This window comes from Anopheles bellator, chromosome 1 (assembly GCF_943735745.2).
Source record: "Anopheles bellator chromosome 1, idAnoBellAS_SP24_06.2, whole genome shotgun sequence".
Classification (NCBI taxonomy): domain Eukaryota; kingdom Metazoa; phylum Arthropoda; class Insecta; order Diptera; family Culicidae; genus Anopheles; species Anopheles bellator.
Genome location: NC_071285.1, coordinates 50,382,236 through 50,405,202, shown reverse-complemented (window position 1 = coordinate 50,405,202; position 22,967 = coordinate 50,382,236). Strand labels below are relative to the sequence as shown.

The window sequence follows — 22,967 nt, the reverse complement described above, 5'->3', positions numbered from 1 at the left end:
GCAACAGCAAAAAATTAAACTCCAGTTCCAGTAACTACGCCACTCGCTTTCAAGCAAACAAACTACACCAGAAACGAAACGAAACGGCCCCGCAAGAAAGCAATCGGCCAGGCGGCCAGAAAAACAGGGGCAATAATCGTAATCAACCACTTAAAACGAACCGTCCGCCGGGGCTGCTGACCTTTTGATATCTCTTTTTCGGAATGCTCGGCTTTTTTTATTCCACAAGTTTTTCCGTTCCTAGAAGCAGACTCGGTGGAAAAAAAAACTCGGCTCGCCTTGAAAAAGGTGAAATGGAAAATTGCGCGTTTTCGTTTCTATCCAAATAAGGAGCAAAGCACCACTAAACTCTTCTTATCACCACCGCTCTGTGTGTTTGTGGCCAGCGAATTAGGTATTCTTGGCTGACCTATAAAATATGAAAACCCACTGCTGCCGTCACAAACGTTCGATTGTCGGTCCCTTTCTCGTGCGTGCGTGCGTGCATGTTTGCGGTAACATTTTGGGGGTCCTCGGCGCTCCTTCTGCCTCGAGGCCTCAACGAGACGTCCTCGGGGCAAGGAATGAAGAAACCGTAGAGAAACTTTTCCCCAAGGGCTTGTCGCGCCCTTTCGGCCGGGCCGCTTTTCTTTGTTCGCCTCAAATGCCCTACTTTCCGTGGCCGCAGCTCACGCGGACCAATCCGACGATGAGTTTTTAATTTTTAATCGACACCGCTTACGGTGCGTGCGTGTCGGCCGTTTTGCTGGGCAGCAGCACGGTTCGGTAGCGAAGTGAAAATTGTTATTTCGTAAACAAAGGCACAAAGTTTTCCCGCTTTCCCGCGAGAAGAAAATAAGGAACTTCGGAACTTTTGTCGGTTAGTGGTGCGTGTTTTGTTTTCGGTGGAGAACTTCGGAAGACGTCAAACCAAGTGACAAAAGAAAGTGAACTCGAAACAGATGCACATTCCCGTCGACGAAAGTGTGACGATTTCATTGAAATATTGTTAAACATTTACAACCCCGAGACAGACCGGAAGTGTCTGGGAACCGCCACACGTGGGAAGTGGATGGTGTGATCCTAGCGAAGTGGCCAGCGAAGTGGTGCAATTGTAACTTGTATTTCTATTCTTTCAGCCAACAACAGTCAGTGTTCGATAAACAAAGCTACCGGTCGGGTGCTGCTAGCGCCAATAAAGCGTACAAAAGAAGGATAATAAAACCCGACCAAAGTGCAGTGCTCGAGTGTACGTGTGCGTGTTGGTATGTTTATCCGGCAGTAGTGCCCGTGTGTGTCCGTGTGGGACCCCCGGGCTCAGCCCAGCCCAGCAACATTCAGTGTTCGGATGCGGTCAGCGGATCACTCTGCACCGTTTCAATGTTGATTACATGAAACATAATGGATATCCTGGGACACTTACAATGGACCTCAATAGGCTGTTGAAGGTCTTCCCGGGCATAGCGTTAACATGGGTCTGCTTCCTGGTGGCGGTGTGCTGCGTTAGGCTGACGGAGGCGCGTATCGGTAAGTCGGTCCCCATTTCGATTTGTTTACCATCGACACTAACAATATGTTCCCCGCGCATCATTATGCGTGTAAACATAAGCCGCAGGCCGAGGTGAAGGGAAATCATAAAAAAGGCCGTTCAAGGGGTTTTCCCTAGCCGTCCGCTCGGATAATAAGAGCCAAATGGGTGCGTATCCGATGGGACCGCATGCGATTTACATGCGACTGGAATCGATCGCTAAAAAATGCATCAAATCAAAGCTCTGCTCGTGAGGCTTAAGGAGGCTGCACCGAAATGGGGTTCATTAAAAATGTATTCGCATCGGATCGAATGATTCAACACAGGAGATGGATGGAGGTTTTTGTCGTGCAAAGCCCTCCCGAAGCACAATAGGCAAAGTTGTCCCGCCGGCATCGACGACGATGGCGATCAATCGACTGGCATAAATCATTGATGGGCCCCGGGACATCATCGGTGGAGGTCGGTGGTGGCCGACAATTTTCCACTTTTCCCGGCGGGCGTGGCAAAAACATTATTCTGTCATCAGGGCACGGTCGCCGTCGCTGATACCATTCCCGGCGGTGGCTTTTTGATTTGTTCCCGTGGGATCGGCAGCATCTGAAAAGCGGTAAACATCCCCCGGGGCACCGCAGCATCATCATATTTCCGCAGCGCACACATGAACGGTGCCTGATGTTTTCTCATCCATATTGCAGATGAAGCTGGCCTGGCCTAGCCTGGCCTGGCCGGCTGGCTGAGAGGCTGTGGCTGATGGTGTCCTCTGTCACCGCGAGCGTTGTCGGCGTTGCGCTAATTCTGCTTCATAAATATTAAAGCGAAAAATTTTCCAACCATCCTTCTCGGTGTGCGGGGCTTCTGACGTAGTGAGGGCGGCCGGGCTTCCGGCGTCTTTATGCTAAAGTTGCTGCTACACACCCCTTTCGGGTCGCGAACCACAAACAACGCGATGGTTGCCGCATATCCGTTCTTTTCATAATTCTTTCTCTCGCTCTCTCTCTCTCTCTGGCATCGATTTTGCAGCGAGCGGCAGCTTATTCCGAATAACGGCCACACCACAGCATCCAGTGCAACAAGGCACGGCCGTTTGCCGTTTAGCGAGCGCGGAAGGATTGCGCAGTATTTATGAGAAGCGGAAATTAATTGTATTCGTCGCATAACTATTTGTCGAATAATGGCCGCTGGTGCCGGGCCGGGTCGGGAATAATAATTTCCATCTCTAATCGATTGCGAGATTGCCGGGATTGCTCCGGGTTGATAGAGCGAAGTGGAGAGAACGCCGGGGCGCTCGCGGGCACGAGAGAGACAGAGACCGGAAGTTAGAAAAGTCCCTTTCCCGGGTCGCGTTTCGTAATTTGTTCGCCATTTCGTCGAAACAGGCGTATCCGGGAAGCCGGTGCCGAGCGTGATGGAAGCTCGAAAACCCGCCGGGAACAAGCCAGCGACCGGCAACTTCGTGCTCAGTCATCGTTGGGCGGCGGCCACGGAATGTTTCCATGAATTAATTTCCCTTCGGCGAGGCGGGTGTGGTGGTGGCGTGGCCACACGGAAGGAGTCAACGGAATCAATAGGCCGTTCAGATTCGATTGGCGTGGCGCAACGTAGGGGCTGTCGGGTTCCCGTGCCTCCATTTCCGTGCGCTATTTATCTCAACGACGTGATGACGATGAACAATTTCCCACATTTTCCATGTTTCGCGCAGGCCGCGGGCTGGGGGTTTTTCTTTTGCCGCCTCGTTGCGTACCACGAGCATGTTTTTCATACGGTCGGCTTTTCCGACTTTTCTTGCCCATCGTCGCCGTGATTAGGGCTCAATCGTTTTACTATGAAATTTTACGATAATTTTGCGATAAATGATTATGTGCGTACGTGCACAGAAACCGTTACAAAGTTCACTCTGGACGGGGTTTAAGTGGAGCCCAAATCGTGGTTGCGCCAACTGGTGCCGTTTGGCCGGTTTATTGAAAATCAGAAAGTCGGCAGTGTAGTTACTGTGGACCTTAATTTTACGACAAGTCCCATGCACTTTTCCCATCAATTCAGCTGCAGGCGCTAACTGGGCTTAGTACCTTGTTTGGTTTTTTATTTACAATAGGTTCCTTTATGTTTGAGGGTTTTCCTTCTCGACGTCAATTGCGGCAATTAATTAATGTTTTAGAGTCATGAAGTCAAGGTCCTAGTTGACGTCATACGCATCAGAACTGAGATTCCGACACTGCACTGGTTGCAGAGTTCAAATCCAATATCCTTTTGATTGGGCCAGGTTCTCGGAGTCCTACAGCTTAATAGCATATTTTCAGCGTTACAGCTACGCCAAACCAAAAAATTAACGGTTTCTTGAGATTTTTTAAGAATCTGTTCCCGTGAAGCGATTGACTGTACGTAAACAGCTTCACGAAAAGCGATCATCCACAAACAGTGCCATCTGATTGACGGATCAGTTCAGATATGATTGATCCGTTGTTTGTTGCTTTCCGTTTCCCGAACAGCTGGTTCGCCCGCTGCTCATTGATTTCGATGTCAAACAAACTGACAGTCCTGGAAGAGCCCATTTGTTACGCCATGTTGACAACGCCATCGATTCCCCCGTGCTGGCTGATCCGTCCAATGATTAATGGGCACCAAATGTAGGTCATCTGTCTATCGGGCCCTGGAGCTTGAATTTTTAAAGCTCGCTAAATTCATGGTCAGCCCGTCTGTGCTGCGTGTCACTTTTGGGATTCTGATTGCCTGCCGTTCACAGTTGCACTGGGCCATTAGCCGAGCGTATTCTGGGGCACATTCAGGACCCCCGGTCAACCAATTCCACCAAAACACCATTTTCCGGCATGCAATCCACCACACCACATGCAATCGGGCATCGGTGTGGCTAGATTCGCGACGATGACAAACGAATCGGCGTGATCATTTTTGGCATAACACCGTCGCTCCGAGCGCCGTGAATTTTCCCACGAACATCGTGTTTCGATGGCCGATGCAACGGCCGTGTTTGAGAATGTATTATAGATTTTTAGACATTTTTTCAGTTGGCCCGTGAACATGGTTTTCGCAATGTTTTCAATCCACGCGACACACATCCAGCCCGTGGCTCCGACGAACAACGGACAAGAATTATTTTGGGAAATCCTGGAAAACCGGAAAGAGAAGAAGAGCCTTGAAAAGCACTCGCAGCTCAAGCCGATCCGTGTGCTTTTCCTTCGCCGACCGCGACTGTTTTGCATTTGTTTCGTGACAAAAATCGGTGAAATCGGTGATTATCGCCCGTCATTGCCCAAGCTGATTGTCGGCGAGAGTGTCCGGCGTTGTGCCCGACATGCAGCAACGCTTGGTCCGATACGAAATCGGCTTTTGTTGGCACTGTTTTCCAGCACGCGATTTGATTCATCCGAAACGGACCCCACACTGGGGGCCCACGTACGCATCGCGTTCCCATTTTCTGGCCACTCGAGAAAGCATTACTTTTTTATACCCATAATGGGGAAATTCCCGGCACGCCCGGCCAGGACAATCGTAAATTGTTTGACAGTTTGGCCAGACGACTGTCAAAACGCGCTGAGCGGTGGAGCAGGGCCACCGAATTCGCGTGATTCGGTTAAAAATAAATCATATTTTCGGCCCGGATATAAATGGATTTATTCTGTTCTTTTCGTGCTTCTTTTTGTGGGGGGGTGCACTTTTCGGATCCGGCCTGCCGGATGCTGATTGAGGTGTGAAAAATGATTTTCCAATGTTGCCCAATAGTTTCTCCGGGCCGATCGGGTGAGCAATAAAGAGGAGCACCGAAAATTGCCGAAAAACAGTGGCGGGCTGTGATTGATAACCTTGATTGATTACCGTGCGCATATATGCTAAGACCATAAAATGCAGATAATAGGATTAATATTTCAAACGTAAACCAGTTTCCGGTTCCGGTTCAAGAACTGATGATGACAAAGGGACGACGTGTCTCGCAATTAAACTCGCTTTAAGAAAAAAAGTGTTTGGCAATACGACGCATGCAGTTGAGTGACTCGGATGGATCTGCCACGGATCACCGAGTCCGTTATTCGGGACTCATCTCGAACGTGGTCGGTCTCAATAACGAACCGTGTGATGACAGAGCTTTGTTTTATTGTGGCTCAGTGGAGGGTTCATCAATACAGTCGGATTGGGCGAAGGCATAGGCCCTAGGCTATCGCAACATGCAGTTCCACGCCTGACAGTGGCTTCCAGCGGGCCAAACGGCGCCCCCAAACGAACCAAACAAATACGAAAGATCCGAGAAACTCCCACCGGGTCCTGTGGTGCCGATATGGTAATGCGAAGGCTCAGCCTCAGTGGTATTGGCCCTCACCGACACACAGAGCACGAATCGACCCGCAAACAAACCCGCAAAACAATAAAAAACCGAAACTAGTGGTACGAGTAAAACCAAAAACGCTTCGGTTACGGCGGTCCATGGCGGACTAAGTGGAGAGCCATCGGGACACCAGCGACGACGACGACGACGACGGACCCCGGGGAGCGGTTGTTTGTTCGCCGGCGACAGACCTGGGAGGCGGCAGGAAACTGATTTAAATAACAATCTGCCCCATTGAACGACCTCTGCAATTTGCAGGGAAAATGAGTGTACCACCGGCACACTCGGAAAACACGGCCGGCAGGCAAACAAAATGGCCCCCAAAAATGCCTCGCATTGCTATGGCATGTGGAAAACCGGTGCTTCCTCGTTGTGCCCCGACTGCGTCGACGGGGACCTCTGGGAATGTGTAAGTACCACCGGGCGTAAAGGGAGACGGATGTCTCGAAGAGAGACGGTGACAAGAGAGAGACAGCAATCGGCAAATCGATGATTTTCTGGACTCGTTTGCGTTCGTTTGTGACGGGAATGTTGGGAATTGTTTCTTGGGGAATTCTTCCCGTGACTCCGACTCCCGTCGAACCGTGCAACGACGCGGCAGATTGTTCCTATTCAAGACGGCCGCTGCCACCAGCATTGCGGAATGGCCCTCAGGAAGAAAAATAGCTTCGCCAGTTCCCGACAGTCCCAGTGGGTGCTTCCGGTTCGCCATGTTCCGGCCCCGGTACGATTATTGGATCAGCACAGGACTTACGAGAGTACCTGTGTGTTCGGCCGCCTGTTTGTTGTTTGTTGCTGTGGGCGGCACACACGGTGCCCCAAGTGCCGGCCATTCCAACAACTCAAACGACATCATCAAATTCTCATTTAGCAACCACAGCGTCCCAGCGTGCTCCAAAGTGGACTCCATCCGCGGCCGTGCCGTACTGACAGAGAAAAATTATCCACCCAGACCCAGAATAGTTGTGGCCACTCGAGGCCGTCGTCTCGTTCCGGTCCATTATTGTCGCATCAGCTCGCCGGAGTCGGCCGGAGCGTGCCGACGTTGGGCTAGACTTCGAATAGACTTCGGCTGCTCTTCTTAAGCCACTAAGCGTCACTTGATACTCGATCAAACTAATAAACGGCCAGCCCCGGAGTCGTCTCGCTTCTGGCGGGCGAAGACGTAAACCCGGGCCGGGCTCTGGTGCCATAATCCTCCTTCATCTGGTTCGGAGAAATGCCCAAAATCTATCACCGAGTGAGAAGAAACTCGACTCCAAGCACTCTCCGAGTAATCCTCTTGCCCGAGCCGGAGACACCAGACTCCGGTGGCCGACGGGCGAACACGATTGATGTGCGCTTCTTAATTTATTCAAATTTGATTCTCTAATGTCGTTATTATTCAAATGCCCCGTTATTTATAGGCCCCAGCGCCGGGTGCCCTACAACTCCGTCCTTCTCCAGTGTTCTCCGGTTGACGGTTCGTGTTGGTCGCCCCCGAAAGTCGGGCGAGTCCTTGTTGGGCCTTGTTGGGAAAGAGGCTCCCCAACGGTCACGGAGCAGGACGGGAAGCGACTTCGAGTGAGCCTCTGAATTTATGAGACCCGATTATTAATTGCGTAATTTGTTGGCTTCGATCGACATGCCTCGGCTGAGCAGACTCGTGGCTCGTGGTTCCTATCGCCTCGGTTGATCTAAATCGTGACGGAATGCCCATAACTTTTGGCCCGCAGACGCGCCCACCAGCCAGCTGCGGAGACGAGACGAGAAGACAGAGGCCAACGTGACCATCTCCCAAAAGGCGGCCTTGGGCTTCCTTGCCTTGGTCCGTGGCAACCAGCCACGATAATTGGCGAACAACGGAAGGCAACGGCGAAAATGCCGAAACACCCGAAAAAAAAAGAACACCACCGATGACATCGTCGACGATGACGACGATAATGATTCCCGACGGCCGACGGCCAACTGCCCAGGCGAAGCATGAAAAATGTTGGAATCATTTGAGGGTTGGAATTTGACAGCCATTTCCGAGAACACGCCACGCACACGAGCGGAAACACTGTGCGAGCGAGCGGAAGTGATGGAGCCGTAGACGTGGACAAATATTTGACGAATGGCAGGGCAAGAAAATGGCGCCGACTGGCAGTCGAACACACACGACTGTTTGACCGTCTGTTCATGGCGCCAGTGACATCCGACGATTGTTGTTAAAGACTCACTTTAAACGCGAAAGGTACCGGAAAATCCTTCAACCTTAATCCATCCACTGGTCAAACACTTCAGTCCACTTCTGAAACGTTCATTACACTGCTTCCGACATGACGCAACCGGGCGCATCCTACCGGAACACACCGTTTACTGGCACCGCGCCGCAGCATAAAAAGCATTCATCAACTGGCGATGAGCTGGACGGGGACAAAAAATACCGGCAGCAGGAAGCCAGGCAAAGCGTTCCCTCAGGAACACTCGCCTCCTCGGGTCTGCCGCTGTCGTATCAATTAAATTGAGCATGAAAAGCCTGGCCACCTTCCCGGGGCCCCGGGGTTGTAATGCTAACTGTGCGGGGGTTTGGTGGAGTGCACTTTCCACGCCGGGTCTGGGGCGGGGGGAACGTTTTCTCGGCCATCGAGAAAATGTGTGCCATTTCCTCATTACTCCGGCTCCGGAATGGTGTCCGTTCAAGGCCATTAGGCTCCCTGCAACTACACGACCGGAAGGCACACAGACAGCGCCGCACAAATCCGTGACGGGTGTGGTGAGAAAACTCACCACTGAAGAGGATGAAAATTGGCTGGCCTGGCCAGGGCAAAAAACAAAGCCGGGAAGAAGGGAAGCAAATTGGAACAGAGCTCGAGCAGAAGAAGAACCGAGAAACGGATGTTGGACTGTAAAATCTCTGCAGTCACTTTTCACCGGCGAGCCTGGCGAAGGGGAGGACTTTGTGGTGTGGTGGTCTCTTTTTGCGTTTCAATTTTTTGTGCCCACTCTCTCCACAGAGAGACACATGGGTATGCTGGTACTGCGGGAATGGACATTTCTGGTGGATCCGCAGCTCGACCGGCCTAAACCGGAATGAATATGGGAAGCGAGCATTCCGTCGGGCGGCTCAATGGTGCAGTGAAGCTAGTCCAACTAGCTGCACCGATGCCAAGAAAGTCCTGGAGGCCGATTTGATGGCACCCGAAAACCGTTTTTGTGACTGGCCCGAGACAATGCTCAAGACCATACATGACCCCCCGGCCCGGCACGGTTTCGGGGCGGATTGTAGACTTGAGAGAGAGAGAGAGTTCCACCGAGACACCGGAAGGCCCCACTCACTGTGCAGGACAATTCTGTGGCATTAATTCGAGGTCAACGAGGAAACGATTGCCGCAGTGATTTATTCCGGATTCCGGGGCCCCCATTACAACCGGGAACCGCACACGCTTCGGGCTTTCGGGTTGAACTTTATGCGAATAATTGCGAACAGCAATTGAACTTCCAGCACACCATTCCGGCCGGCCGGGGACCTCCGCTTTCTCCGCTGTGTGCGGGCCGGTCTCGTTCCGAAATGGCTAAATTACTCCCAAGTTAGATTATTTTCGGTCAGCAAAGTTTATTGGACAAATTAGCCCACGGCCATAATTTACTGCTGCAATGGTCGGGCCGCCCGGTGCATACTTGCCCCACCCGAGGGGACGCCCGGAAATGTGGTCTTTCGGAAAATATATGTGGCACCGCGGTACCCAGGTCCGGGGGTGCGTCTCCGTCGGCCTCCGTTGGCCGAAAATTGTGGGTTAAATTTTCGTCACAAACTGTGGATTATTTGAGCCAAATTAAGTTGGTCTTTGGGTTCCAACTTCCTTTCACGGTCGCCCCGGACAACCGTTTAAGGGGACCGATGGCACGGACGGGCACCTACTCGGAAGGTTTTTACGAGAAAAAATGGAGCATTAACACTTCTCGGTGGTCCATGGTGAACAACGAGCTGGCCGGCTCCGACTCCGAGCGGATCGGTTCCATAAACTCAACTTTCAACATTTTGCCCAGCACGCTACCTGATATGGCCCCACCCGGGGCCCATCAGATCTCAAAGATTAGACGGAGAGAGAGAGAGCGCACGAGAGAGCTATAAATAAGGACCTTAACTAAACGAAATGGTTGCATGAAACATCCTTGTACCTGGTCGTGCCGGTCGTCGGGTATCAATCCATTACTCTCGCTTGCTCTCGAAAAGGACCTTCCATGTTGGTGCCACGAGCAAGACGATGCCATGGTCCATGTCCGCTTGTGAACGCGTGTGCGCTGTGGAAATCCTATTCCAACATAACCAAGTAAGCTCGTTACCGGTAGCCGGTGTAGCATGTTCCGGGGAAGGGGCCCTGATGAAAAGTTGCCATTTTTACATACACCTCCTTTATTTATGGCCGTGCATGTCGCCGTGCGTGAGTCCAAAACCCGTCCGTTGGGTGGATGCCAGCGCAAAGGATGCATTCTATGCATGCAGCTTTAACAGGTACCATGGGTATCACGCGATTCTCAGGATACTATCCGGGGCTGTCAATTCAGGCCACCGACGAGGGCACCCCTTGTTCAACCAAGGCTCACCGTCTAAGCCCCTTCTTAGCGTTCGATCTTGTAACCGTCGCCGGGAAAGATGAAGACGGTGATGATGGCCTTGACGCTGATGATGATGATGGTGCGAAACATCAGCAGCTTGACTTTCGCCAATTCGACGCCCATTTTACGACCGAAGACGCGAACACGAGGTTATTAAAGCGCCAACTCTCGCCAATGTATTCATCAGCTGCTGCTGCTGAACGGCTGTGGTGTCCTCTTTTGGGAGGACACCGGGCACGGGTCACAAGCGTTGGAGTTTGATGAAAAAGTTATCTCTTTCACGGTGGATCAGGCAACAAGCTCCACCAAAGTATCTGGACCTTTTCTGCTCGTGCCTTACCTTCGCATTGTTTCATTAACCCAAAAACGAGTAATAATGGGTTCGCTCACAGGTCTTCGTGAGTCCCACTGGCACTTCGCTTGGTTCGCTGCTTAAATTGAAAACGAAATGCAAACTACAAGCAGTGTCAGCGCTCACTTACCTCAGCTTCTGCCTTGCTGGCAGTAATTATGGGAAACAGTTCCTCACCAGCTGCGCCAGCCCCGAAGAACCCCGAGTGCCTCGTAAAAGCGACCACTTTCTTCGCCTCGAAAAAGTGTGTCTCCTGCGACCTGCGATTCGAGCCTCGGTGTGAAGAAATAAACAGGATAATTAAAGGCCCTCCGGCGGGATTAGTTTTACGGCGTGCGCGCGTTCGTCCTGCTGAGACGCACCAACCAGCTGCCGGTGGCGGTTGATGGTAATCTCTCTCTCTCTCTGTATCTCATCGGTCGGTCTGGTCTGGCCAGCGGTGATTACGACCTCGTTGACTACCCCCCGGGATGGGTGGCTGGTTTATGTTGGCCGGAAGGCGCGTACTAACACACGTCACACGATGCTGCTGACGACTTCCGGTGTCGGTGCGAAACGTGACGATTTTTAATCTAAACTCCGGAAGCCACAGGCTGGCTCCCCCCCCGGGGGCCTTGTGTGTGCCTTGCCCGCAGTTGTTTAAATCAATGGAAAACTTTACCCCAACGAGGGCGCACGTGGGGCACGTGTCGACTCGCATTAGTGGAATTCGATTCCAAACGGAAACCGTTGGAAAACTGTAAAGATGAAAGGAAACCTCCCCGTCTTCGGTTTCCATCAGCGGGCCCCGGAAAACCCCGGGACGCAACCGGGCCGGACGGATGGCAAGTGTTCATTAGAACGTGTTTTTCCGGCTCGGATTGATGGCAGGGCGTGGCAGCCCGTTACCGCTCGCTCCGGCGTGTATGCTGCCCGCGTCTCCGGGTTTTCTGCGAAATCCGAGCATCGCTTCCCGACCCCAGCCAAATCGGTAGGCACGGCGGCCGCAAGATTTCATCGACTTCCGGTGGGTGCGCGCTCACGCTCGCGCCAGTAATTCAATTAGACGGTGTAGGGCCGTTTTCCGAAAACCCGAAAACGGAAATGGTGACTCCACTTTCGGGCGGCGTAAGCAATATCCTTCACGGATGCGTCGCGCTGTGCCTGGCTGGCCGACCGCCCGGTTCAAAGAAAAGAAGCAAGCAAACCACTGGCGCCACCGTGCGGTAGGGGATTGAATTAGATTAATAAACGCCAAAGTTCAGCGCATTTAATATCGGTGTCTCGTTCTGCGGCCGGAAGTTCGGCGAACCGGCCGGGTCGGATTCCGGGAAGTGGGCTAGGATGGGCATGCCACGGCTCCGTTCCGCTACGTTTGCGTTTTCCTGCGCGTATGTGTTTGTCTCTTTGTTTATTAGAAGGCCACCCGGGGTGGATGTTCCTTCGCACACCGTCGACTTCTGAAGATTCGTGGCGTTTGGAACAAATGAATTTCTTTCACTCTTGGCACACCTCTTCCTCCTGCTGCACACACAAACACACACGCGACGATCATCATTAGAGTGCGCCACCGACGCACACCGACGCGCCCGAAAAAAACATCAAACAGCTTGAAGAAAGGCGATACTTTTCTTCGGGACCATCATTGCGCCATTGTTTGGGCTCGGCGCTCTAATGAAACACGGTGTGCTTGTGTGAATGAAGCACAACCCGGATTTCCGGGTGTGCAAACAAAGCGTCAGGCAGGCCGAAGGGGCCTCGTTATCGGGTGATCCTTGGCGCTTGTGATTTGAATGATGATTGCAGTGTGCCCGGAAAGATGGTGTCAAAAGAGAGAGAGAGAGAGAGAGAGAGAGAGAGAGTCAAGGCCCCAAGCGAACGAACAGATTGATCGTTGGCCTCGGCAAACGGGGTGACAATAAACATTACAATAAAAGCACCAAACGGCGCGCGAGATAAGCCCGAGAAGCGAATGCGAAATTCGCCTGGGTGTTGGGTGAAAAGTTTGTAAACACCGATTTTGACGTTTAGCGAAAGGTGTTTCATTTGACGGCAACTTTTGCGACCGGCTTTTCGGCACCTCGTTATTTGTTATCGACGTGGGCTCGGTTGGCGCGATGGAAGGGTTTGTGACGAAGCGAAGCAACAGGACTGAACGGAAGCTCGCGCACTTTGCCCGTTAATATTTAATACAGCACGGGCGGTGAGAATGGAGAAAGAACCAAAACAAAGGGATGCCTCCGGTGATCCGATCCTGATCGATTTGTGCGTTCAACCGGCAACGGCAACGCGTCTCGGCATTGTCGTGTTGCTTAATTTGCCACCATCAGCAGTGAACGCGCGACACTTTACGCACTTGCGTTTCATTTGCGTACCAAACAGGCGTCCTTCGGAGCCGGAATAACGAACCGTGAACGCTACAATGGGCTGGATGCCCGACCACCGATCAAACGGGCAAAAAAGCACTCAAAAGCATTCCTTCGTGTCGGCTTCCAGTGTGGAGATAAAGCAACGACGCGACACCGTGCGCGTGCGAAAGGAAAACAAGGACCCGGCCCCATAATCTATGGCGCTCCGTATCGGTGGCAACCGTTACCCGGGGAAGGATCTATTGGATGTACGGGCCCCATATAAGTAACAGCAAATCACTCCATAAACATCGCCGTAGACGTCTCCGTCGACCGTCTCCAGCGTCGTCCTCGTCGTCGCCTGCTGCTGTCAGTTGGAAGTGGGAAAGTTTCTCCTCTCCACGACAGACACAGAGACAGGCGAAAAGTGTTGAATGCGATTCCGGTCCTGGAAAATTCGGGTGAGCAAAAAAAACCTGGGCGACCCCCTCGGGCCGGATTGTGTTGTGTTGTTGTGCGCGCCCCCTTCCGCCCCCTTGCGGGGCGGCTGCCACAAAAATCGATCCACAAATTGGTATAGTCTTTATTTACATTTCACCTTGTCCACCCCTCCGAGCGCGGAGGCGGGAATCGATCGCTAGTCGGTGTGAGTGTGGCAGTGAGAAAAGCGGAAAATTTGCGGGATAAACGATGCTGGAGGGAAGGGGCTGAGTGCACGATGTGTGTGACACTGTGGGGTGTCCTTTCTTTTTCTTTCGGTCCACGTCAAACACATCTACCGGAACTAGACACTAGACTCGCTCGGCTCGGGGCTTGGGGTTGGGCAAAGAAAACCCCCTTTTCCGCGACATCCCAAGCGAATGTCGGTGGCCTCAGACACGGCGTCGGCAATCGGAGTGCACTCGGAGTTATTTTAACACATGGGTTGAAAAGTCTCGGACCTAAACCAACGATGGCGGCCAGTGTTATTCCATTTTACAGTTAGTACTAACCTTCAAAAGAAAGCTGTTAAAATTTCATGACATTCCTTCTCATAAGTTTGTTAGTCTCATAAATGACAATTCCTTTGAACTTTTCAAAACAATTGATCACAAACAATTTCGTGTTTAAATCAGGATCAGAAACAACAGCCAATTTCGGATAAAAAACTCGTATTCTTTCTTGGGCACGGGACTTTTCAGCCCATGTATTATTTCCAACCATCCTGCCACGTGATCCTGCCACTGGAAACTGAGTGGTCCGACAATCCGGTGTTCTGTAGTCACCGATTCCGATACCACCTTGGCTCTGATGAGCTTTTCCCGGGTAGCAAATTCAGCTCGACCTTCGCCATCGTTGCTGCGTTCGTCAAGCCCTACCTTCGCTTTCCCGTTCGCATTTAACCCGGTATTCTTCCACCATCCTTCTGCGCGATCCCGATCGTGGGAGCCTCGGAATCGAATTTACTCCCCACCGGAATGCTGTTATCAGTCGATACGGCGAACCAATTATTGTGCCCGCCCGGCCCACGAAAGCAGCGCGTTCCGCAGTGGAGCGTTTCGAGAAGGATAACAATCGACCGTTGAAGTTGCGCCAGGCTCTTGTTGCATCACTTGGGCCGAGGGGAACCCGGGAGCCTTTCGCTCACGACCTTACTCGATGCCCGTTTCCCTTACCTACCCATTCGGTTCCGCTCACAGCTTCATGATTTCGCTGCCTCTTCTCGGGTTTGTTTGTTTACTCGTTTTTTTTTCGCCGACAACATAAATAACGAAACAGTGAGCAGGAAAGCCCACGCCCGGAAAGTGAATAAATAAGACTCTCGTTCGACGTCCCGACCAATCCGAAGGAAGCCAGCCGCTGAATTGCGTGTGCCCCGTCGAGGGAGTTTGCGATTTTCCTTTCCGATTTCAATATTTACAATCACCGTGCCGTCCCTTCGCTGCCCCCATGCCCCACTAACCAGACCTTCTTCTCTGTTCCGTTTTGCAGGCTACTTCTGGCACATTACGGACTTACATCTGGATACGTACTACACCACCAAGGGCGACATTTTTCGCAGTAAGTATTTTTGCCCTGACAATCCGTTCACCAGGACGAAGCCTCCCGCCGTCACCTACCGTCGTCCGTGGGTCGTCCTGTTCCGATAACAATGGTGCCGTAAAACGGTTCCTTTTCGGGCGTCGCGCCATCACAATGCCACTTGTGCCGAGCATTCAAGCGTACGGCATGTGTGTAAGGACTGGCCACATACCACGTGAGATGCAGATTTCGCTGGCCCGTCGCAGCCCAGAGTGGCTACGAACGTGGCCCCGCATTTTGGCACCAGACAGTGGGATTTCTCGCGGTAAGTGGTTCCTTTTCAGTCCTGAGTCTCGCGAGGGACTTCGAGGCCCCCTCAGTCCCTCCAGAGGCATGCCGTCCGACCATGAAAGCATATCGTGTTCCGCATCGTCGGCAACGTGTACCGCATTTCCGGTTACCGAAGTGGGGCGCGGGAGGACGCACTTGAAACCGGGGACGTGAGAAAGGCAGACGGAAAATGGTATAAATTCCCAGCAACCCAAACCGTTCGGAATGGCAGCAAAAGACTGCTCGATGCCCCCGGGGCCTAATGTTGATCGACGCCAGAGGGTGCTTTATGCCAATTTCTAACTAACAGAACATTATTATTTCTACATGTAACGGGCTTTTGTTGTTTTAATTGCAGCCTTAGATTGTAGACTGTTGAATCTGTTTTAAGATTGTCACTAGAAAGACGGATGTCTTACATTGTACAGTATTTTGGTTTTTGAATGATTTATTCAACGCGTCACTAAGACTTGAGGTTTATAACATTCGCTTCTTCGTGATTTCGGAAAGATCCAAGCCTAGTCAGTTAGCCACAGGTGATAGTAATTCCCAATGAAATGATTTAATCGTTTCCCTGTTTTTTTTGCTGTCTTCAAATGGGTCAGCTGCTGTTGAGGTATTATTCAAAAAGCTAATCCACATTTCATGGCCCTGTTAATCCGATAAAGAAATGAGTTCCTTTTATGCCTGACGCAGCAGCATTTTACTGGCAATTTTTCAATTTTCCAGCTGTCTTTCGTTCAGATCATGTGTAACCCATTTTTCGATCTTCACTCGTCACTCAAGGACCCGTTTAGTTGTCCTTAAAGCATCCGTACGACCACTACCATCGGCCTTAATTAAATCATTCACACACTTCGCAATGTCGCTTAAAGTCACAGGCGTCTGAAATAAGATTTATGAGCACCCAAAAATTAAGCATTCCCAATCTTAATCCCCGGTCCGGTGTGTCCGGTTGCCACAACTCCCAAACGCCTCCTGTTGAACGCAAATAGGTTTCCGTTTTCCGGTAATGAAAAGCAAAAAAAAAACATTAGAACCATCGGTAGTGCTCTCGCCGACGCAGACTGGTTGCTAAATAAAATAATCATTATCTATAACTACTTCCGGCATGGAGCGCTGGAAGGGTCAGCACATAAGATTACTGCACCGAACTGCAACAGCACGCCGCCCGGTTGGTGAACACCCGGCGGTTATCTTTCCCAAAAACCCGTTTTCCCCGTGCACACAGGGTCCTTCGGGACGTAAAAGTTGTTTTCCCCGCTCCCGGGCGCGAGATATACTCCTTCGCAGCTGCGGCCCCAAACCATTCGCAGGCCATTCCGGCTTTTTGGGCGGATGTGAAACGTATCCCTCTTCTTTTTCCTCTACCCGCTGGGGAGTAGAACCGTACGGAGGGGGGGTGCCGGCTCGCGAGGTGAGCTTAAAACCCGCTCCGGAAAGTTAGTTTCATTTATTCCACTCACAACTGGCAACGGCCGTGCTAATCCTTCGGCATTGTCCTTCGAGCGGACGCTCCATTTTCCTCCACAGTTTTCCGCGTCCAGCAGAAAGGAAAAAAACTAGTTCTTCATTTCCACGTTCAGCTCCCGCTGTGACACCCAGACACGCAGACGCAGCGCAGAAAAATGAGGCAAAAACTCGTACTAACTCTGTGATTATGCTGATCCGCAGGTTGCTGGCTTACCGAACATCACTCGAACACGGCCAACGCCAAACGGCCGGGACCGTACGGGGATTACATGTGCGACAGTCCATGGAGCCTGCTGGAGTCCGCCACGCAAGCCATGAAATCCAAGCAAGGTGATAACGTCGAGTTCGTCCTGTGGACCGGGTAAGTGCCAACTCAAGTTCGTATTCCACTCCCGTCCGGGCGTGCCCATCAACCCTCTTCCGCTCTCTCTCTCTCTCTCTCTGTCTGCGCCACTTTCTCGAGATGTCCACCGGTACCGGTGGTGGAGTTTCGTGGAAAATCGACATTTTTTCCAACCAACGATTCCGACGCAACGATGGACGAGTTTTTCGTTCTCCGTTTTTACTTTTTTCCCCTTTGTTGGTTCAATTGCGACGAAGGACACCCGGTAAATAGGAAAACCGTTCATCAGGATACGGGTGACGCCAGGGCGCCACGGAGGATCTATTCCCCCGTTCGATTCGTATGACAAACGAGCGGTGCGAGAGAGAGAGAGAGAGCGAGCTGGACACTTTAGCCGGGAAAACTTTAGTGCGCTTGATTTATCGACAGTCGGTACAATTTATGATGTCTTGCAAGGAGCAAAAGGACCGCGCGCCATGTGTATGTGCTGAAAACCCGGGAAAAAAGCCCGGTTCGGTTCGCTTGTTTGGTCGTTCGGGATTTCGGGTGTCGTCCATTTTTTCCGATTCACACACTTTGCCGGACGCTACCGGGGCTTCCCGGGACCTTCTTTATCGCGACGGCGAGTGGGTGAGAGAGGGAGCGCAAGGTGCGCGCGCCCTTCGACCTGCAGTGTTATTAATATTCTCCTGCAATCGCTATAAAATCTCGACGGGCATAAATCAAACTCGTTCCGAAGCGCCGGGCCACGGTTTTTTCCACGGAGGTCACCTCGGAGGCCAATGGAAAATTCGATTTTTCTTCCGCTTTTCCCCTCTTCTTTGCGCCGGTTCCAAAGTGCCCAACACCGGCCTCGGTTCGGTTCGTGTAAGCGTTTTCCTGAGATCGCGCCCTCTCGTCGAGCGCGATCGCTTTGCGACGACGATGTTGGATTTCCGGCTTTTATTGTTCCCACCCACACGGCCCCCCCCATCGAGGTGATTCTGTTCGCTGAGTGTGCACAGTGTGACTTTAGTCCCGTCACCGGCGAGCCTTTTTTCATGCGTCATCTAGAATTTTGAATATTTGATCAGGAATTATGTAATGCGCGGCGCCGGTACGCGATCTGAATGACAAAGCGAGACACTTCAAAGGACACTTTTCTGTGTGTCTGTGTACTCTGGGGCCATTTTCCCATTCCCAGGAAGTTTATCAAGCCCTTTGTTTATGCCTCGCACGTTGACATCACGCCGGCGATCCGAAAATGCTTTGCTGCCTTCGCACGCACACACGCCACCACGCACGCGTTAGTGTCGTCGTTAGTGATGCGTGCGAAGGACATCGCGTGCAGAAAGGACCTCCAGGGCACCGTTCGAGCCCGATTGAAAACCCGGAGCCGTCTCAGCGAAATGCAAAGCACACGTCGCTGTAACTCGCGCCCGGCCCGGACCCGGTTATGTTGGGCTGGCTTTCCGAAAGCCCCTTTAGCTTCCACAACGAGCCAAACCGAACCGACGATGAAACAGAAAAACAAGCTGCCCCTCGAAAAAAAAAAGCGGCCAAAACGATTGGCAACAGCCAAGTGTACGAAGCGTAAGTAATGGGACACATACACAAAAGGACAGTGGAGTGGAAAGCGCTTGGGAGCGCTCGGCTTGATCCGCTTTCGGTGCGTCCCATTCCCGGAAGCAGCTTCGTGGAAGGATCGACTACCGAAATGTGGCCCGGGCACGGGCCGAATCGAATTATCGGCCGCCCGTGACAGGCGGCAACAGCGATTCCGGTTCGCAGTGACAAATGTTGATTTTTTGGCCGACACGGGAGCGCTGCGCTGCGAGAGCGGATTATCACTTCAGCTGCCTTCAGGGTTGTTGTTTGGATTGCCCGAATACGGCGAATTTTCTGCCAGAATGCTAATCATACGACCCACCTGGGGAACGGGATTGGAGGAGTATCGTTCGCCGGGATTGCATTGACTTTTGCATAACAACTCTGTTACAATAAGTGCGTTCCTTTGCCAGGAACGAAGTTTCTCTAATCAACTGCTGACTCCTGCCGGTGCGGAATCGGAATGTTGATGAGACCATGACCTAACGATAGACCGAAAGCGAGTAGTGTTTGCCGGGGAAAAGTATGATTAGTTCTGCTGCCATTAGGAGCAGTTTGCAGTAGATTGCAATCGCACTCCCGGGAATGTGGCCGTGTGTGCCGTTGAGCCATTTCAAACTCCTCGTGCGCGCTGATGCTGAGCGCCTTAAGTGTGCCCCGGCAAATAAATATTCGATGAACGTGGGGCCCGAGCACTTCACCACTTTCCAATACCTGTCTTCGGCAACGGCCCGCCCCGTCCTTGTGTGGAAATAAATCCTGAGTGTGTACTCCATTTTTGATAGGCAATTTTCTTTCCGTACCGTCAATCCCGGAACACGGCGCCAGCGCCGGGTACATTTTCACATACCTGAGCCTCCCATCCCCACCCGGAAGCACTCACGTTCTGTGCCCCTGAGCCAACACAAAAAACGAGGGCTCCGGAATCCCCAGCATCATGTGTATTGTATCATTTCGTGGGGAGAAAGCAAACCTCTTAGTGCCTCAGTGTGTCGGTCGATGGCTGGCTGGCTGGCTGGCAAGTGTGACGTAGCAGCGGCTTCCTTAACGCGCGCACCAGACAGCACGGACTCAGCGGGTGAAATTCAATTAATATTCAATGATTTCGATCCCAGGCCCCGGTGTGGGTGCTGGGCACGTGTCTTGTAAGACGTGCGTTTCTCCGCCCGGTACTAAATGAAAAAAAAACCTTTAATTTGTTTAAAAATAAACCACTGGTAACGGTAAATTGTGAACCGGCCGTCGGGTGGGAAAATCACATCCTGCTGGGACGGCGCACCAAGATAAACACGCACCGGGCGCTCCCGTTGCGGTCATGTCCTGGCTGCCGCCTGATTGGATGGGTGCGCCGCTCCTCCGAGCGGGTGCCACGTTGGGTAATTACATATTTATTTCTACGAGATTATCTCCCGGTGGCCCGGTGGCCGGGTGGCCGGGATTGCCTTCGCTCTAAGGATCCGGAGGCTTGCTCGCCGTTCTTGGCTCGCTCCCAGGAAGTCGGCGCTGCAATGGAATCATAAAAGCGAACGAATGAACACCTTGATCCTTTCCGACTCGACGCTCACAACTGCAAAAGCACACGGACACCTACACGGTCCACTTGGTACAGGGCGGATGCCTTAGTCCTCATGCGCTCGGCACATGCACCATCGGGAAGGATAATGCCGTGCTTGACACAAAGATTTTCCGTGCCGTTCCCGGTGCCCCCGGTGGAACTAGGGGCCTCTTCAATCTCTCGAGAAGTTGCCCGAGAATGGTGGCGTGTCTAGACCGACACGCACACCCTTGCGCTGTCTTAGAAAATATAGGCCCTCCCAGGGCTCGGGGCTTAGCTCTTTCGCTTTCGCTGCCCGTGGCTCCGTGTCCCGGCTAAGGAGCTTTTCCCTTTTCAAATCTGTAAAGTGTCTTCCCACCTGAAGAAACGTCTCACTTACCCGCTCTTTTTGCGCTGCGCTTCTCCGGCGATAAGTGCTGCTGCTTAAGACATCAAGTGGAAGCCGCTTCGACCGACTTTCTCGGTCTCGGCCGGGCTAACCGGGGTCACAACCCGTACGAGAAGATTTAGACACCGACCTCCCAATAGCCTACAGGAACGGGTTCTGCAGCTTAGGAAGGCACTTCTCCGCCACCCGGCGGACCCGGCACCGGTGAAGGGACACCCTCCAGGACGTTAGCCTTCCGACGGCGGGCTCGAAGGTTGTGGAATTTTGCGATCATCCTCGCTATCCTGATAAGAGCCGTTGGATGGGTTAATTAAAACATTTTAATTACGTTCACCCGTTTATGTGGCCACCATTATTTCGAAAGAATCGGGGAAGACTGTTTTGAAGAGTAATAGGGATTTTGATTTCCACGCACCCAACGGATCGCCTGTGCGTGGAAAAACGTCCTCTCAAAGTCCTGCCCGTCTAGCGTTGCGCTGCATTTTCCTTGCACCTTTGCGAAGTACCAATTTTCCTTGACACTCGCCGCTCATTGGGCAATGCAAACACGGAGCCAATAAGGGTCAACACCTGGCAACGTCGATGGCCGGCCGAATTAGGTCACCGCTTAAGCTTGGCACGAGCATAACCCTTTCCCGTTAACCGGGATGTTTTCAATCCCGCCCTGTCCAATCACCTTAATGGAGCAGTTTTCATTAAAAGTCCGCCGAATTTATCGAGCGTCCGCTCCTGGGCCCCGCACGCCAATACCTGTCACGGTCAGTAATGCTGTCAAATTAAAAACCATTGAAGCACACGTTAGTGCAGCCGAGGGCTTGGGTTTCCCAAGCGCCGGAGCAAATAGTTGCAAATGGCACCTGAAATGGGAAAACCCACCCCACGGTTGGGTGAAGAAAATTGGATCCGGCCACTCGTGTCTCTCGAGCAGCAGCAGCAACCACTCGCTCGGGCACCAAGCGAGTTTTCCACCGATTTCCTTCACTCGCTCCAACTAATGGCCACCGATAGCACCGCTATCGGTGCCGCGCGCTCTCGGGCACTCGGGTCTGTAAGCGGTCAGTGGTTCGTAAAAGTTTCTTAATTTCTCACTACTTTCCTTCCCACACCAACACGCTTTCCGCACCACGCTCACTCGGTCCGGGCTCCGGGAACTTTGGTGTGCCCGCTCCGAGTTCGGACGGAAATCTTGGTAAATGAAATCATTTCTTTCCCGTTCGATTCGATTTCTGCCCCTGTCAGGCACCATAACCTGGGGCTGGGGTCAGTCGCTGGGAATCGCTTCGCAGTGAGTGCAGTGTTTACATTGCGTTCGAAAACTGGCAGCTTCGGTTGCGGTCGAGCGTTTTCGAAGGGTTGCCGTTAGGGTTCTAATTAAATGGCCAATTAAGTGCAAAATTCATTCACTTATCAAACCGTGTATGGGTTCTGTTTGGGGTGCCCGCACTCGCCGGGCGATAGCTGAGTGCCGGCAAATAGCTGCCGCGACGTAACCCTCATACCCACTTTGGGAATAGTTTCGCAGATTCGACTTTAATATTTCGCATACTTTTAGACGGTTTTTCGAAGAACTCCATTCGAAGATGTCGGGCCGAAGTTTCACCAACTTTTTGGAGGAGTTTCCATTTACTTTGTTCGCAAGTGGAAAACCGTTAATTGTTTCCACATTTAATTTAAATGCATAAATGAGTGATTGGTGAACGAGAACGTCTTGTTCGGAGGTCGCTTATCATTGCCAACTCTGGGGTGTCATTAGCATTTAATTTTCCAATCATTTGGCCGAGTGTCCCCACGAGTGTCACCCAGGACTGTTGGCATTTAATTCAAATTTCACTAATTCATCTGCACCGTGGCAAACGGAATTTCGGTGCCGAATTCATTGTGAGCCGGCAGATGGCACCACGCGAAGGTGTCGCGAATTTCGTGGCGCAAATCGATCGCCCGTCGTCGTCGTCGACCGTGGACCGTGGACCAGTTCCCCAACTGGCAACATTGGCGCATAATTTAATGCGCCTGGCGTCGGAAGCGAAGGAAATGGGTTCGAAACTAATTACATTATTTGGTTCGAATTTCCTCCATTAGTAACCCCGAGGTACGGATTCCAGCTCATTTCACCTTATTTCGAGCCCGCGTTCCTGACGATTGAGCTTATTCCCGAGGCAGAAGAACGTTGTTACCGGCCCATTA

At 52.0% G+C, this 22,967-nt stretch overlaps 1 protein-coding gene across 1 annotated transcript in view; it reads left to right on the top strand.

Moving 5' to 3' along the window:
• Positions 1-1,370: 1,370 nt before the first annotated feature.
• The window catches only part of LOC131215792 (uncharacterized), a 33,137-nt gene continuing 11,540 nt past the window's right edge, over positions 1,371-22,967 (top strand). The window contains exons 1-3 of the mRNA XM_058210188.1: positions 1,371-1,506; positions 15,078-15,146; positions 17,112-17,271. Of these exons, the coding sequence (XP_058066171.1) occupies positions 1,371-1,506; positions 15,078-15,146; positions 17,112-17,271 (365 nt within the window). The remainder of the gene's footprint in view (positions 1,507-15,077; positions 15,147-17,111; positions 17,272-22,967) is intronic.